Below are 14,167 nucleotides of genomic sequence, written 5' to 3'. Positions count from 1 at the left end.
GGGATGCACCGATCCTGAGCATGGAAGAAGTGCTGCTTAAATGTAGCCCAGCTCTCACAAGCACCCTTGCTTTCGAGCAGCCTATCCTATGAGATACTCCCAAGCAGGTCCCGGAAGAGGTCAAAGTTGGCTCTTCGAAAGTCCAAGGTAGCAATCCTGCTTTCAGCCTTACTTTCTTTGCCTAGTTGCATGTGTGTTGAGGGATTTCTTGAAACAGCAAAAATCCCATGGCTTGCTGTAGCTGAGCAAACCAAGCTACCAGGGCAACTATGAGAAGTTCCCATGACAGTGTTCCCACAGCGCCAAACTCAGAAAATACTGTTACCAGCAGCTGGCCTCAAGGACTAGGTCTACGTGACCGTTAATCACAAAGGGGGTTGTTTTCCTGACTGCTAATCAAAAGGGGGGTTCTTTTCTTGCAGGTGGGGTTGTTTTCTTCTAGTTGTTTGTCTGAGTGCTTTTGACAAATAATCTTGTGTGAAACATTGTCCGCCCCTGTAAAGTTCACTATAAAAGTTGTGCTATTCGGGCAATAAAAGGGAGCAGCACGATCTGACTCTGCTGGTGTCTGTCGTGCTTTCGCCCGTGCTTCCTGCAACATATGGGGGGTGGGGGGGCATTTTGGGGTCCCAAAATATGAGGGGGGGGTCATGAAACATATGGGGGGGGCACAGATGGGGGGGCTCCTGTAGGGTATGGGGGGGCGTTTTGGGGGGTCCTGGAACGGGGGGGGGGGCAGGTAGGGTATTCGGGGGGGGCAGATTGGGGGGGGTCCCAGCTGGGGGGGGGGGCATTTGGGGTAGGGTAAGGGGGGCGAGTCCTAAACCGGGGGCGGGGGAGACAGAGTTTGGAGGGGGGGGGCACTACCGATTGGCGGGGGGTCCAATTTTTTGTGGGAGAGGTCAGATTCTTTTGGGGGGGTGTCCAATTTTTTATGGGGGGGGGTCCAATTTCTTTTTGGGGGGGGGGTCCAATTTTTTTTGGGGGGCGCCGCACTTTTTGGAAGGGCTCTGATTTTTCTTTGGGGGGGTCCATTTTAAAGGGGGGGTGCTCCCATTTTAGGGGGGGGCTCCCATTTTTGGGGGGGGGGGGCGGTGTGTGTGGGGGGGCAGCGCTGACTCAGTGCCTATGATCGGGGGGGGGGTCCCGAGCCCGGATCTCAGGGGGGGGGGCACGGGACCTGGTTGGGATTTTTTTTTTTTTAGGGGGGTGGGGCCCGGGGGGGTCCTTACTGGAGGCGGCCGGGCCGGCGGCCGCAGCGCAGGACCGTGATACAGCAGCGGCGGCGGCGGGGGGGTGCCCGAGGGGGGGGCGCGGAGGGACGGCGGCAGCGGGCCGCCCCTCCCCCCAACCGGGACCCGTCCCTGCTCCCGCACGCCCCCCCTCCCGCCGCCACTGCCGCCGCGGAGCCGACCCCATACCCTAAACCCCGCCCCCAAACCCCAAACCCCAAACCCCGCCCCCACCGCCGAAGCCCCGCCCTCTACTTCTAAAGCCCCGCCTCCCCCCTCCCTCCCTGCCGGCCGTTACCCGGCGGGCGCGGCCACGTGACCCCCCGCGCGCCTCCCTACTGGCCGGCGCCCCGGGGCGGCGCGCGGCGATTGGCGGAGGCGGCGCCCAATGGGAGCGCGGGGCGGGCGCGGTTTGAGTGTGCGCGCCGCAATGGCGGCGGGGCCCGGCGGCGGCGGCGGCGGCGCCCGCCCGGTACCGGCCACGGCGGCGGCTGCGTCACTTCCGGCCGCCTCCCGGTTACCGGTGCGCAAGGCTCACGCCAAGCGCGCGGCGGCCGCGCCTGAGCCGGAGGCTCCCGAACAGGTTGGGCCCCGCTCCCGCTCCCGTTCCCGGTGCCGGTTCCGGTCTCACCCTCCCGTTCTCCCGTAGAAACGGCGCCGCTCCGGGCCCCGAGCGGGCTGGGCTCCCAGCAGCCGCGCCCCGTTGCGGGCTATCAGCGTCCCGACGGCACCAGGCCCAGGTAGGGCGGCACCGGGAGGGTCCCGGTTGTACCGGGGGGGTCCCGGTTCCACCGTTCGGTCGCGGTGACCCCCCCGTGCCCCCCCCCAGGGCTTCTGCGCAAGGCCATGACCGTCGCCGCAGCCCCCCAGGCCGGGAAAAAGGCCCCGGGGGCGGCTTCGGGATCGGCAGCGCCGCCTCCGGTACCGGGGGTGCGGCGGCGGGCGGCGGGGGACCCGAGGGGGCAGCTGGCGGAGCTGCGGGAGAAGATAAGGGGCCTGGAGGATGACAACCGGCAGCTCCGGGAGCAGCTGCAGCACAGCCGGGCCCGGGAGGAGGAGTTGGGCAGACAAGTGAGGTGAGAGCCCCGGTAACACCGCCCCCCGGTACCGGTTTGCACCCTCCCGGTAACCGGGGACCCCTCCCCTGACCCCTCTAGTACCTAGGGACCCCCCTCCAGTAACGGGGGACCCGTTTCCTTCCTCCTCCGGTATCGGGGACCGCCCCCCTCCGGTAACGGAGGACCTGTCCCCTTTCCCCCCAGTACCGGGGACCCCCCTCCGGTAACCGGGAACTCCCCCCCGGTAACAGAGGACCCGTCCCCTTCCCCCTCCGGTACCGGGAACCCCCCTCTGGGTACGGCAGCACCCTCCACTTCCCCCTCCGGTACCCGGGGACCACTGTAAGGTATCGGAGACACCCCCCCTCCGGTAATAGAGGACCTGTCCCTTTCCCCCCTAGTATCGGGGACCTCCCTCGGGTAACTGGTGACCCTCCCCATATCCCCTCCGGTAGCGGGGACCCCCCCCGGTAACCGGAGACCCTCCCCCTTTCCCCTCTGTTAACCGGGAACTCCCCTCGGGTAACAGGGGACCCCTCCCCTTCCCCCTCCAGTACCCGGAGACCCCCCCTCCAGTAACAGGGGAACCCCCGGTAACCGGGGACCCGTCCCCTTCCCCCTCCAGTGCCCGGGGACCCCCCTCCGGTAACCGGGGACTCTCCCCCTTCCCCGTCTGGTACTGGGAACCCCCCTCAGGGTACGGAAGCCCCCTCCCCTTCCCCCTCCGATACCCGGGGACCCCCCCTCCGATACCAGAGACCCCCCCCCCCCCTCCGGTAACGGTGCCCCCCCCCCCGGTGCCTCCCAGCTCTCTGCGCACGGAGCTGCAGCAGTCCCAGGAGGAGCGGTCCCGGTGGCAGCGGGAGGCGGAGGCGCAGGCGGCCGAGCGGCAGCGGCTGGCGGCTGAGCTCCAGGAGCGGCACCGGCAGCTGGAGGAGCTCCGGGAGGCGGCGCGGGACCGGGAGGAGCAGCTGGGGGCCGCCCAGGTGGGTATGAGGCTGATTTCCCCCCCCCCCCCACGGGGCAAAACCAGCAAAACGCGGGATTCTGCCCCAAAATGGGCTGCGAGGAGCGCAGCTGGAGATGCTTCGGGGGGCTTTTTACCCGATTTCGGGGTGTTTTGCCGGATTTTTCCCCAGTTGTTGTCTTCTCCCAAATTATTCCCCCTATCCCCCCCTAAATTATTATCTTAGGCTCCCCTGATTATTGGGGTCTTCCCCCCCAACCCTTCCTGATATTGGGGCATTTCCTCCAGATTTTGGGGGCTCTTCCCCGAATTCTGCTTGGCTTTTCCCGCAAACTTTGGGGGAGTTTCCACCAATTCTGTGTGTTTCCCAACCAAATCTTGGTGGGTTTCCCCTCCCCCTGTATTCTGGATGGTTTTTCCCCATGTTTTTTGGGGGGCTCTTCCCAAAGATTTTATAGGTTATTTCCCCAAATTCTTGGTGCTTTTTCTACAAGCTCTTCGCGGACGGGGTACCCAAGTTCTGTGCGTTTTTTCCCTAAAGTTTTGAATTTTTACATCCAATTCTTGGCGCTCCTGTCTTGGCCGACGGCGTTGGGCGCCTCTTGGCCAACGGGGTCGGGCCTTTCCCCCCCAGGCGGAGCTGCGGGAGGTGTCGGGGGCGCTGTCGCGGCGCGAGGCGGAGGTGTCGGAGCTGCGGGCGCTGGCGGGGGCGCAGGAGGAGCATTTGCACGCGCTGGAGATGGAGCGGCGCCGCCTGCACAACCAGCTGCAGGAGCTCAAGGTGCACCGGGGGGGCTGACACTGAAAATATCAATAATAATTTAAAAACCAGGATTCACTTCGGGGGATTTTTCACCCCAAGATGTAAAAAATAATAAAAATAATAAATAATAGTAATAACATTAGTATTTCATGTTTTGTTTTTGTCAAAATTGAAAAAAAATGTTTTTTTTTTGCTCAAACTTTTCTTAAAATAACATTCCTGTTTTTTCCTCAAAGTTAAAAAGTATCATTTATTCTTTTTTCTCGAAATTGAAAAACAAAACCTTTTTTAGTTTGCTCAAATAAAAAATCATCTTTCTTTTTTTGATTTTTACTGAAATTTTAAAAAGTCAAAAGAACACTTATTCTATTTTAAATTTTGAGAAATAAAAGAACTCATTTCATTTTTTGAGCTTTTTTGCTCAGAGTTTAACAAATACATATGTTTTTGCCCCAAATTTTTTTAAAAATACAAAAACAAATCATTTTTTTGCTCAGTTAAAAAAAAAAACACTTAATTTTCCCTCAAATTAAAAAAAATATATAAAATGCTTAGTTTTTCTTGCTCAAAATTAAAAAAATACATAGTTTCTTTTAGGTTTTGCCCCAAATCTATAAACAACAGAATGGTCATGGTTCGTTTCTGTTTTTTTGTTCAAAATTGTAAGAGTATATAAGAATATAAATATTTAACTCTGAAAGTTTTTCTTATATATCCATACTTAAATACAGAAAAATACAGAAAAATAATCTGTCTGACAAGTGGCAGTCGGGCAGGGCTCAGGGCTGTGGCAATTGGGGCCACGTCAGGTCACCATTGGGATCCCCCAAGGCTCCGTTTTAGGGCCAGTCCTCTTCAAGTCCTCGATATTCTACAAAATACCTTTTTTTCCCTTTTTTTTTCCCCCTCCCCAGGGGAACATCCGTGTCTTCTGCTGCGTGCGCCCGCTGCTGGCGGCCGAGCAGGAGGCACAGAAGGGGCTGGAGCACCTCCACTTCCCCCCCGAGGACAACAAGACGCTGGTGCTCTGCAGGACCGAGGGGGTGAGCGCCAATTTGGGGTGCCCCGACCCCAAATCAGGGCTGGGGGGGGCACCCCCTGCTGCTCCTGCTCTCAAATCCTCCACGGCCCTACAAGCGGGCGGCCCTATAACGGGGGCAGGAGGCCCTATAAGCCCGATATCTCCCCGTATTGCACATCAGGCTGGGAATAGGGCTCGTGGTGACCCCCCCAAATCCTGACACGTCCCCCCCGACCCTATTTCCCCCCCCGACCCTAATTTCCCCCCCCAGTCCCATACGGGGCGGCGGGGCGAGGGGCGCTACGACTTCAGCTTCGACCGCGTCTTCCCGCCCGGCGCCTCGCAGGAGGACGTCTTCGAGGAGATCGCGCTGCTCGTGCAGGTGCCCCCCCATAAAGGACCCCCCCCTTTTCCCCAAAATTGCCCGTTTCCCCCGTGTTTCACCCCAAAGCGCCTCCATCGCCACCCAAACCCCCCCAAGTGCTCCCCAGGGTCCCCATTTCTACCTTTTTTCCCCCATAAATCCCCCCGTTTAGCCCCCCAACCCCCCCCAAACTGTCCCCCAAAGCCCCTTTTTCCCCATTTCCCCCCAAACTGCCCCCATTTCCCCCATAAATCCCCCTCTTTCCCCACCAAGGTCCCAGTTTCTGCCCATTCCCCCCCCAAACTCCCCCGTCTTCCTCTATTTCCCCCATAAATGTCCTATTTCCCCCCAAAGCGCCCCCGTTTGATACAAGTGACCCCAAAGGCTCCCGTTTCCCCCCAAAATGCCTCCATTTGCCCCTGAACTGCTCCCAAAGTGCCCCTGTTTCCCCCAAAAAGTCCCCATTTCCCCCCCAAGGCCCCTGTTTCTATCCCATTTCCCCCTTTTCCACCCCCAAAGGCCCCCTATTTCCCCTATAAGTGCCCCCATTTCCTTCCCACGCTCCCCCAAAGGCCCCCGTTTCTCCCTGAACTGACCCCAAAGCCCCCCCATTTCCCCTATAAATGCCCCCGTTTCTGCCTGTTGCCCCCCAAAGGCCCCCAAATTTCCACCCCAAAGTGCCCCTATTTCCCCCGGTTTTCACCCCAAAGCCCCCTGTTTGCCCCTGAACTCCCCCCAGAGTCTCCCCATTTCTCCCCGAACTGACCTCAAAGCTCCCCCTTCCCACCCTAAGTGCTCCCATTTCCCCCATAAATGCCTGTTTCTGCCCCCATTCCCCTAGTTTCCACCCCAAACACCCCCATTTGCCCCTGAACTCCCCCCAAAGACCCCTATTTTGCCCATTTTCCCCACAAGTGCCCCCATTCCCCCCTATTTCCACCCCAAATGCCCCCATTTGCCCCTCATTTCCCACCAAAGACCCCTATTTCCCCCGTTTCTCCCCGTTTCCCCCATAAGTACCCCCATTCCCCCCAAGTTTCCACCCCAAATGCCCCCATTTCCCCCCAAAGACCCCTATTTCCCCCACAAGTGCCTCCATTCCCCCCAGTTTCCACCCTATTTCCCCCCCCAAAGAGCCCTATTTCCCCCCAGTTTCCACCCCAAACGCCCCCATTTGCCCCTGAACTCCCCCCATTTCGCCTCCATTTCCCCCCCATAAGAGCCCCATTTCCCCCTAGTTTCCACCCCAAATGCCCCCGTTTACCCCTGAACTCCCCCAAAAGACCCCTTTTTCCCCCCATTTGCCCTATAACCCCCCCCGTCCCCCCCCAGTCGGCCCTGGATGGGTACCCCGTCTGCATCTTCGCCGACGGGCAGCGGCAAAACCTACACCATGGAGGGGCCGGGGGGCGCCGACCCCACAAGTTGGGGGGTGATCCCCCGCGCCGTGCGGCACCTCTTCGGGGGCGCCCGCCAGCTGGAGCACAAAGGGTGGCAGGTGGGGGCCGAGGCACCGAGTTTTGGGGGGGGTTGGGGGCTTTTTGGGGGGGGGTTTAGGGCTATTTGGGGGATTTGGGGGCTTTTTGGGGGGGAGTTAGGGCTTTCAGGAGCTTCTTTGAGGGGGGTTTAAGGCTTTTTGGGGCTTCTTTGGGCGGCGCTTAGGGCTTTTGGGGGCTTCTTTGGGTGTGTTAGCACTTTTGGGGGGGCCTTAGGGCTTCTGGGAGGCTTTTTTGAGGGGTTAGGCCTTTTTTGGGGGATTACGGCTTTTGAGATCTTTTTCTGGGGGGGATTAGGTCTTTTAGGGGCATTTTTGGATGGGGTTTTGAGCCTTTTGGGGGTTTAAGGTGTTTGGGGGGTGTTTAGGGCTTCTTGGGGTACTTTTCGGGGGGAGGTTAGGGCTTTTGGGGGGCTTTTAGGGGGATTAGGGCTTTCTGGAGGCTAATTTAGATCTTTTGGGGGCTTTTTTTGGGGGGGTTAGGGCTTTGGGGTCTTTTGGGGGGCTTTTTGGGGGGAGGTTAGGGCTTTTGGGGGCTAATTTAGGGCTTTGGGGAGCTTTTTTTAGGGGTATTTGGTCTTTTAGGGGCTTTTTTGAGGGGGTTTTGAGCCTTTTGGGACTTTGGGGGGTTTAAGGTGTTTGGGGGGTTTAGGGCTTCTTGGGGTTCTTTTCTTTGGGGGGGTTAGGGCTTTTGGGGGGCTTTTTGGGAGGGTTAGGGCTTTCTGGAGGCTAATATAGGGCTTTTGGAGCCTTCTTTAGGGGGGTTTAGGGCTTTTGGGGGCTTCTTTGGGGGGGAGTTAGGGCTTTTGGAGGCTTTTTTGGGGCTTTTTTGGAGGGTGTTAGGGATTTGGGGGGCTTTTTGGGGGGGTTTAGGGCTTTGGGGGCTTTTGGGGGGCTTTTTGGGGGTGTTAGGGCTTTTGGGGGCTCTTTTGGGGGGAGCAGGGCTTTTGGGGGTGTTAGGGTGGGTTTTTGGGGGAATTTCTTTAGCTTTGGGGACTTTGGGTCTGCTCTTTCGGGTTCTTTATAGGGTTTGGAGGCTTTTGGTGGTTCTTTAGGCACTCAGGGCCCCTTTTTGGGGGGATTTTGCGCCCCCCTGACCCCCCCAAAGTACAGTTTCAGCGCCAGCTTCCTGGAGATCTACAACGAGGCGCTGCGGGACCTGCTGGGGGGGGACAGGGGGGGCGAGCTGGAGATCCGCCACGTCAGCTCGGCCAGCAAGGAGCTGCACGTCCCCAACCTGCGCTGCGTCCCCGTGGCCTCCGAGGACGAGGTAAGAAACCCAAACCCCCCCTCGGAGTCCGTTTGACGTATTTTTCCATTTTTTAACCCCAAATTTGCCCCCCCCCCCCAGGTGCTGGGGCTGCTGCAGACGGCCGCCTCCAAGCGCTCGGTGGCGCGCACGGCGCTCAACGACCGCTCGTCCCGCAGCCACTGCGTCTTCCAGCTCCACATCCAGGGCTCCAACGCCTCCCGCGCCCTCCGCTGCAGCTGTGAGCGCCTCTTTTTGGGGTTTTCTTCCTCCCCGGGGGGTGCCGACCTCCTCTTCCTCACCCGAAATCCTCCCCCAACCCAGCGGTGCTGAGCCTGGTGGACCTGGCGGGCAGCGAGCGCTTGGATAAATGCCAAGCCAGCGGGCAGCGGCTGCGCGAGACCCAAGCCATCAACAGCAGCCTGGCCACGCTGGGGCTGGTCATCATGGCCATCTCCAACAAGGTGCTGATTTTTGGGGGAAAAAAGAGCGATTTTGGGGCCACGACCCCAAAATTTTGTCGCTTTCCTCCCCATCCTATAACGATTTTTGTCCCCGTAGGAGCCGCACGTGCCGTACCGCAACAGCAAGCTGACCTACCTGCTGCAAAACTCGCTGAGGGGCAACGCCAAAATGTGAGCGGGTTTTTTTTTTTTTAGGGTGACGGGGTGGTTTTAGGGTCGAGGGTGTAGGGTGCACCCCGCTCGGACACCCCGCTATGCCGTGGATCGCCCCCACCCAGGCTCATGTTCGTCAACATCTCGCCGCTGGAGGAGAACTTCGCCGAGTCACTCAACTCCCTGCGCTTTGCCAGCAAGGTTTGGGGGAAATAATGGGGTTTTTGGGGGTTTAGGGGAGGGTTTGGATTGGGGTGGGGGTGGGGAAGGGTTTTGGGGTGGTTTTTGGGGATGGTTTTGGAGGGAGGGAGCGGGGAGGGCCTGGGGAGGAGGGTTTTGGGGTGGTTTTGGGGGAAGAATTTTTGGGGGGGTAAACATTATGGTATGGGGGGTGTTTGGGGTGGATTTGGGGATCTTTGGGACACGGTGATTTGGGGTGCCGTGGGAAATCTGCGGGCAGAGGTTGGGGGAGATGTAGGATGTGTTGGGGGTGCTCGGGGGGGAGAACGTGGGGATGGGTTCAGGGGCAGGTTTGGGATGGGGGGGTTGGTTTGGGGTGTTAGAGGGCAAATTTGGGGCACAGGGGGTGATTTCATAGGGTTATGGGATAAGGAGGGCAAGTAATGGGATATGGGGGACAGGTTTTGGGGGTTATACGGTGAGTTTGGGGTACAGGGTATGGGTTTTGGATTTTGGACATGGGGGGGATTTGGGGGAGGTTATGGGGTGTGTTTGGGATATGGGGGTGTGATTCGGCAAGTTTTGGAGGTTTTGGGGGATTATAGGGCAGATTTGGGATATAAGGGGATGATTTAGTGGGGTTATGGGATATGGGGGGAGGATTTGGAGTTTACGGGACAAGTTTTGGGGGTTTATGGGGTTGGTTCGGGATGGTGTGATTTTGGGGTGGGTTTGGGGGGATTATAGGGCAGGTTTGGGATATGGGGGGTGATTTGGGGGGGGTTAGGTGGTGGGTTTGGGATATGGGGGCGTGAATGGGGGGATTTAGTGGGGATAAAGAGAAGATTTGGGATATGGGGGACAGGTTTTTGGCGGTTATGGGGTAGGTTTGGGAGGGTTAGGGACAGGTTTTGGGGTATTATGGGATGGATTTGGGATGGGGGTGTGATTTTGGGGGTTTTGGTGTGGGTTTTGGGGGGTGATGGGGCAAATTTAAGATATGGGGGTGAGTTGGGGGGGTTATGGGGCAGCTTTTGGGGGGTTATGGGGTGGGCTTGGGGGGGTTTGGGGTAGATTTGGGATATGGGGGCCTTTTGGGGGGGTTATGGGGAGATTTGGGATCCGGGGGGGCCTTTTGGGGTGGGTTTGGTTTGGATTTGGGTTAGTGGGGGGCCTTTTGGGGGCATTTTGGGGCAGTTTTAGGATACGGGGGGGCATTTGGGGGGGTTATGGGGCAGATTTGGGGGTCTGGACCCCCCTCACCCCCCTCGTTCGCCCCCCAGGTGAACGAGTGCATGGTGGGCACGGCCCACGCCAACAAGAAGTAGCCCCGGGACCACCGGGACCCCTCCCCCCCCGTTTTTCTGCCCCTCCCCCAGCACAGAGCCTGCTTGGGCCGGTGCTGATTGGCCGCCGGCGTCACGTGACGCAGGGAGGAAAAAAATGGCGGCGCCCTGCGTGGTTGCACAGTGCCCGTACGGCAACATGGCGGCGCCCAGTGGTGCGGGAGCACTTCCTGTCCTGCGCGATGCTCTGCCTGCGCTGGGGGGGGATCGGTACCGGAGCAGTGCTGCTGCCGCGTGGCGACTGCGCATGCTCCGCACTATGCCGGGGGCGGGGGGGGGGGGGGGGGGGTGAGCGAGGTGGCGCATGCGCAGCGTGGGGGATTAAGGCGATGCTGCCCTTAGATGGCTGGGGGGGGTCTTAAAGGGGCCGCGCACCCCAAGGGATGTCTGCGTGGGGTGTGTGCAGCTGTTCCTTTTAGCCTGACCTTAATAAACATGTAAATAAGCAAAAACTCTTCTAATAATTAAAAAAAAACAAAACTGTCGATTCCCAGCTGCAATCAATTTTCTTCCTCCTGCCTGCACCAACCCTATGTGTGAAATTCCAATCTGCCCCAAAACACACGGTTTTGACCCCAAAATGTTCCTTTTTGTCCCTAACATTGGTGCTTCCACCCGCGTCGTGTTAGTTTCCAGTGCTACCCCCAAAACTCTGATTTATCTGTTAAAAGTGGGGTTAAAATAACAATAACTCTCCCCAGTTTCATCTGCCTTGTCCAGATGGGCAGAGCAGGGAGCTCTATAGGGAAAATCCATAGGGAAAACCTTCCCCAGAGCACGTTTCTGTCCTATACCCCTCTTGGCACCTATAGGGAAATATGAACAGCCTGCAGGGTCCCACATTCTGATGAGAAAAATCTCATCAAATAACAATAAATTAATGCTTTGAGACTTTTTTTTGCCAGTTAATTATAAAAGTGTAAAATACTCCAGGAAGATACAGGCTCAAAACCCAGAAGTTCATCATCATCCTCACAACTATTTTTTCATAGAGCTAATAGTTCACCAGAGTAAAATAAAAAGACAAATAGCTTAAGAGAGTTATTAAAGTATTAAGTTATTAAAACAAATTAAAAATAAAGAGTTTATTACAGTTTTTGTTAACGTTTGGTCCCCTAACTATGAGGCACTGTACAACATCACCCCTTCCTTCACCCTTCTGTGAGGGGAATGGCAAAATTTCACTCATATTATTGTCATTTATATTGCCAAATTTTATTTGAAGCCTGATAGTAAGTAGTTACGTGGGCTTTCCTCACCGAATTACCACTTAAAACCCACAATTGCCACCAAACTGCCCCAATTTTGCTGCTTTTTGGCCTCTTTCCGCTGTTGTGGGGGGTTGCTACAGGTTTTCACTACACTTCAAATCTGGATCAAGGGCAAAGAGGAGATAAATGAAAGTAAATATCTGTGCAAATATAAAGTCATAAATAGTGTCTGTAAATATTTATATATATAAAATCATCCTTTTCAGTTGTTGTGCTCTGGAGTTTAATTTTGCATCTAAACACATTGCATGTAGGGTCTTCTATGTTCCCTTACCGGCTGGAAGGTTTTTCACTTTATTTTTACACCAAGGAGACCTGATTTAACCTGAATGCTATTCTTGTACTTCCAAGGAACATATATTTAATTTAAAATATATTTAACTAACTCTTTTATCGCTTGTTCACCACAGCTGACCTCCAGCTCACCCCCCTTGTCCCCCCCCAGCAGGTCCCGCAGTGCCTCGTTGTAGATCTCCAGGAAACTGGCGCTGAAACTGTACTTTGGGGGGGTCAGGGGGGCGCAAAATCCCCCCAAAAAGGGGCCTAAAGAACCACCAAAAGCCTCCAAACCCTATAAAGAACCCCAAAGAGCCCCCAAAAGAGCAGACCCAAAGTCCCCAAAGCTAAAGAAATTCCCCCAAAAACCCACCCTAACCCCCCCACCCCAAAAGCCCTACTCCCCCAAGAAAGCCCTACCCCCTCAAAAAAAGCCCTAAATTAGCCCCCAAAAGACCTACCCCCAAAAAAGCCCCAAAAAAGCCCCCATAAGCCCTAATCCCCCCAAAAGCACCCCAAGAAGCCCTAACCCCCCCAAATGCCTTAAATCCCCCAAAAGAAGCCCCCAAAAGCTCAAAACCCCCTCAAAAAAGCCCCTAAAAGACTTAATTCCCCCCAAAAAAATCTCCCCAAAGCCCTAAACTAGCCCCCCAAAAGCTGTAACCCCCCCAAAAAAAAGCACCCCAAGAAGTCCTAAACCCTCCCAAATGCCTTAAACCCCCAAAAGTCCCAAAATCCCCTCAAAAAAGCCCCTAAAAGACCTAATCCCCCCAAAAAAGCTCCCAAAAGCCATAACTCCCCAAAAAGTCTCCCCAAAAGTCCCCCCAAAAGCCCTAACCCCCCAAAAAAGCCCTAAATTAGCCACCAAAAAGCCCTAACACCCCCCAAAAAAAACCCCAAAGCCCCCAAAAACCCTAAGCCCCTCCCAAAAGCACTAACACACCCAAAGAAGCCCCCAAAAGCCCTAAACGCCCCCATAAGAAGTCCCCAAAAGCCCTAAGCCCCCCAAAAGCGCTAACACCCCCAAAGAAGCCCCCAAAAGCCCTAAACGCCCCCCAAAGAAGCCCCCAAAACCCCTAACTCCCCCCAAAAAAGCCCCAAAAGCCCCCCAAAAGCCCCCAAATCCCCCAAAACTCGGTGCCTCAGCCCCCACCTGCCACCCTTTGTGCTCCAGCTGGCGGGCGCCCCCGAAGAGGTGCCGCACGGCGCGGGGGATCACCCCCCAACTTGTGGGGTCGGCGCCCCCCGGCCCCTCCATGGTGTAGGTTTTGCCGCTGCCCGTCTGCCCGTAGGCGAAGATGCAGACGGGGTACCCATCCAGGGCCGACTGGGGGGGGACGGGGGGGGGTTATAGGGCAAATGGGGGGAAAAAGGGGTCTTTTGGGGGAAAATAAGGGTCACTGGGGGGAGTTCAGGGGCAAACGGGGGTATTTGGGGTGGAAACTGGGGGGAAATGGGGGTCTTTGGGGGGAAATGGGGGTCTTTGGGGGGAAATGGGGGCATTTGGTGGGGCTAACGGGGCACTTTGGGGGCCTTTGGGGTGGAAACTGGGGCAAACGGGCACTTTTGGGGAGAATGGGAAGAAACGGGCATTTATGGGGAAAATGGGGGGAAACAGCGCTTCTTGGGGGGGGAAATAGGGAAGAAATTGGAGGGAATGGGGGCACTTGTGGGGGAAATGGGAGGGAAATAGGGGTCTTTGGGGGGAAATGTTGGCGCACACAGCAGAAGACGCGGATGTTCCCCTGGGGAGGGGGAAAAAAAAAAGGGAAAAAAAGGTATTTTGTCGAATATCGAGGACTTGAAGAGGACTGGCCCTAAAACGGAGCCTTGGGGGATCCCAATGGTGACCTGACGTGGCCCCAATTGCCACAGCCCTGAGCCCTGCCCAACTGCCACTTGTCAGACAGATTATTTTTCTGTATTTTTCTGTATTTAAGTATGGATATATAAGAAAAACTTTCAGAGTTAAATATTTATATTCTTATATACTCTTAAAATTTTGAACAAAAAAACAGAAACGAACCATGACCATTCTGTTGTTTATAGATTTGGGGCAAAACCTAAAAGAAACTATGTATTTTTTTAATTTTGAGCAAGAAAAACTAAGCATTTTATATATTTTTTTTTAATTTGAGGGAAAATTAAGTGTTTTTTTTTTTAACTGAGCAAAAAAATGATTTGTTTTTGTATTTTTAAAAAAATTTGGGGCAAAAACATATGTATTTGTTAAACTCTGAGCAAAAAAGCTCAAAAAATGAAATGAGTTATTCTATTTTAAATTTTGAGAAATAAAAGAAGTGTTCTTTTGACTTTTTAAAATTTCAG

At 55.7% G+C, this 14,167-nt stretch overlaps 2 protein-coding genes across 2 annotated transcripts in view; one reads left to right on the top strand and one right to left on the bottom strand.

The window, feature by feature from the left end:
- LOC140001150 (uncharacterized) overlaps nt 1–14,167 on the bottom strand; it is a 239,159-nt gene that overhangs the window by 222,180 nt on the left and 2,812 nt on the right. The gene's annotated exons all lie outside the window — the stretch shown is intronic.
- On the top strand, nt 1,640–10,777 carry LOC140001134 (carboxy-terminal kinesin 2-like). The gene is given in 15 exon segments (XM_072032332.1): nt 1,640–1,815; nt 1,882–1,972; nt 2,062–2,308; nt 3,099–3,276; nt 3,892–4,038; nt 4,935–5,063; nt 5,313–5,423; nt 6,738–6,772; nt 6,774–6,903; nt 8,009–8,170; nt 8,252–8,390; nt 8,474–8,613; nt 8,711–8,784; nt 8,892–8,967; nt 10,230–10,777. Coding segments are annotated over 15 exon segments (1,857 nt in total). The 5' UTR covers nt 1,640–1,662; the 3' UTR covers nt 10,275–10,777.

The sequence above is a fragment of the Anas platyrhynchos genome, chromosome 38, assembly GCF_047663525.1.
Source record: "Anas platyrhynchos isolate ZD024472 breed Pekin duck chromosome 38, IASCAAS_PekinDuck_T2T, whole genome shotgun sequence".
Classification (NCBI taxonomy): Eukaryota; Metazoa; Chordata; class Aves; order Anseriformes; family Anatidae; genus Anas; species Anas platyrhynchos.
The sequence above is the reverse complement of the archived record's forward strand: the minus strand, read 5'-3'. Positions and strand labels throughout refer to the sequence as shown.